Raw genomic sequence first — 1363 nt, 5'->3', positions numbered from 1 at the left:
CTAGAAACATATTTGCTTAAAACATATTGAGATGAAATTGTACTGAAAGTAAATTTCTAGTATCCACAGAAAATAATTAAAATCAAATGAAAACTTATTGAGTTTTGATAATTTTTATTTTTCTGTTCAATAATTACTCGAGATTTACAAAAAGATCATTTAAGTAAGTTTTTACGGAATGTACACAGGAAACGGATGCACTAATATAGACAACATAAGTTCCAGGACACCATATAAGAATTTGTGTAGGCATTTCACATTGACAATGAAGAATACATGATAATTTGTGTAAGGAGCGTAGGATAAAAGAATTTTAAACGTATTTTGGATGGTAACTAGAATATATATATTTTTATTGAAACTTTTGTTTTGGATACAGAGTGTCACAAGAAATGTTAATTGTGTACTCTTTAATGAAGCATTTAAATTGCTATTAAGATATTGCACAATCTAGATAAACAATATCTGGTTTACATTTGTTTGTCTTTCCACTAGATCTTCTGCTCAGACGCAAGCTATTACGAAAGATTGCTTGACGAAACTTTGAATGCTTTCGTTCAGTTATACTCACATCAGATAATTCATTACTAAGAGTATTAGGATTGATATTACTGTCATTCGATGAGACAGTATTATTAGGTACAGTACCACTAAGTGCAGAAAAATCTGTTTCTCTCATTCCAATGGGTAAAATATTTCCCGATGTATTACTGCCAGTGCTAGTAGTTATTCCGGCTTGGGTATTACTCAGACTAGCTCGTCTAGTACCATCCCATTTAACTAACGTTATTGCCTTACTCACATCATTTTGTAACCATAGTGATTCAAATATTGACATAATTGAGTCGTTTGTTTTAGCACTAACATATACGAATTGCGATGGCTTTAAACCATTCGTAAGCAACCATTCCATTATGGCACCTTCACTGATTTGTGAATATGAGTTCGGTAAATCGGACTTATTGCACACAACAGTAATTGGTGATGCCATGTTCATGCTAAGTGCCCATTCTTCACTTTGCTCATGAGATAGGTTTGAAGTTAGAGAGGCATAATCTGTACGTTGAGATTTGATTTGTGACAACAGCTGACCAGCTTGTACGAGTGAATCAAGGCTGTCATGAGCAAATACAATAACAAATGCATTTGCTTTACTTATGCATAGCCGTAACATCGCTGGAAAATCATAACTGCCAGCTGTATCTATTAAAACAAGTTTTACTATGTGATTACGCACTATGAACTTTTTCGAGTGAATATCCTCAACGGTTGGTGTATATTTTGTTTCGAAATGGTTATAGAGAAAACGCTGAATAATTGAAGTCTTTCCAACTTTAGCTGAACCTAAAAACACTATTCGTAC

At 33.2% G+C, this 1363-nt stretch overlaps 1 protein-coding gene across 1 annotated transcript; it reads right to left on the bottom strand.

The window, feature by feature from the left end:
- Positions 1-433: 433 nt before the first annotated feature.
- Positions 434-1146, bottom strand: Smp_146150 (hypothetical protein; the record flags this gene model as incomplete). The annotated part of the gene is made up of 2 exons (XM_018788641.1): positions 434-888; positions 1056-1146. 2 exons carry the CDS (start codon positions 1144-1146, stop codon positions 434-436), a joined length of 546 nt encoding a protein of 181 aa, XP_018654164.1.
- Between the last annotated feature and the right edge of the window lie 217 nt (positions 1147-1363).

The sequence above is a fragment of the Schistosoma mansoni genome, chromosome W (assembly GCF_000237925.1).
Source record: "Schistosoma mansoni strain Puerto Rico chromosome W, complete genome".
In the NCBI taxonomy this organism is placed as follows: Eukaryota; Metazoa; Platyhelminthes; class Trematoda; order Strigeidida; family Schistosomatidae; genus Schistosoma; species Schistosoma mansoni.
This window is presented reverse-complemented; position numbering and strand designations above follow the sequence as displayed.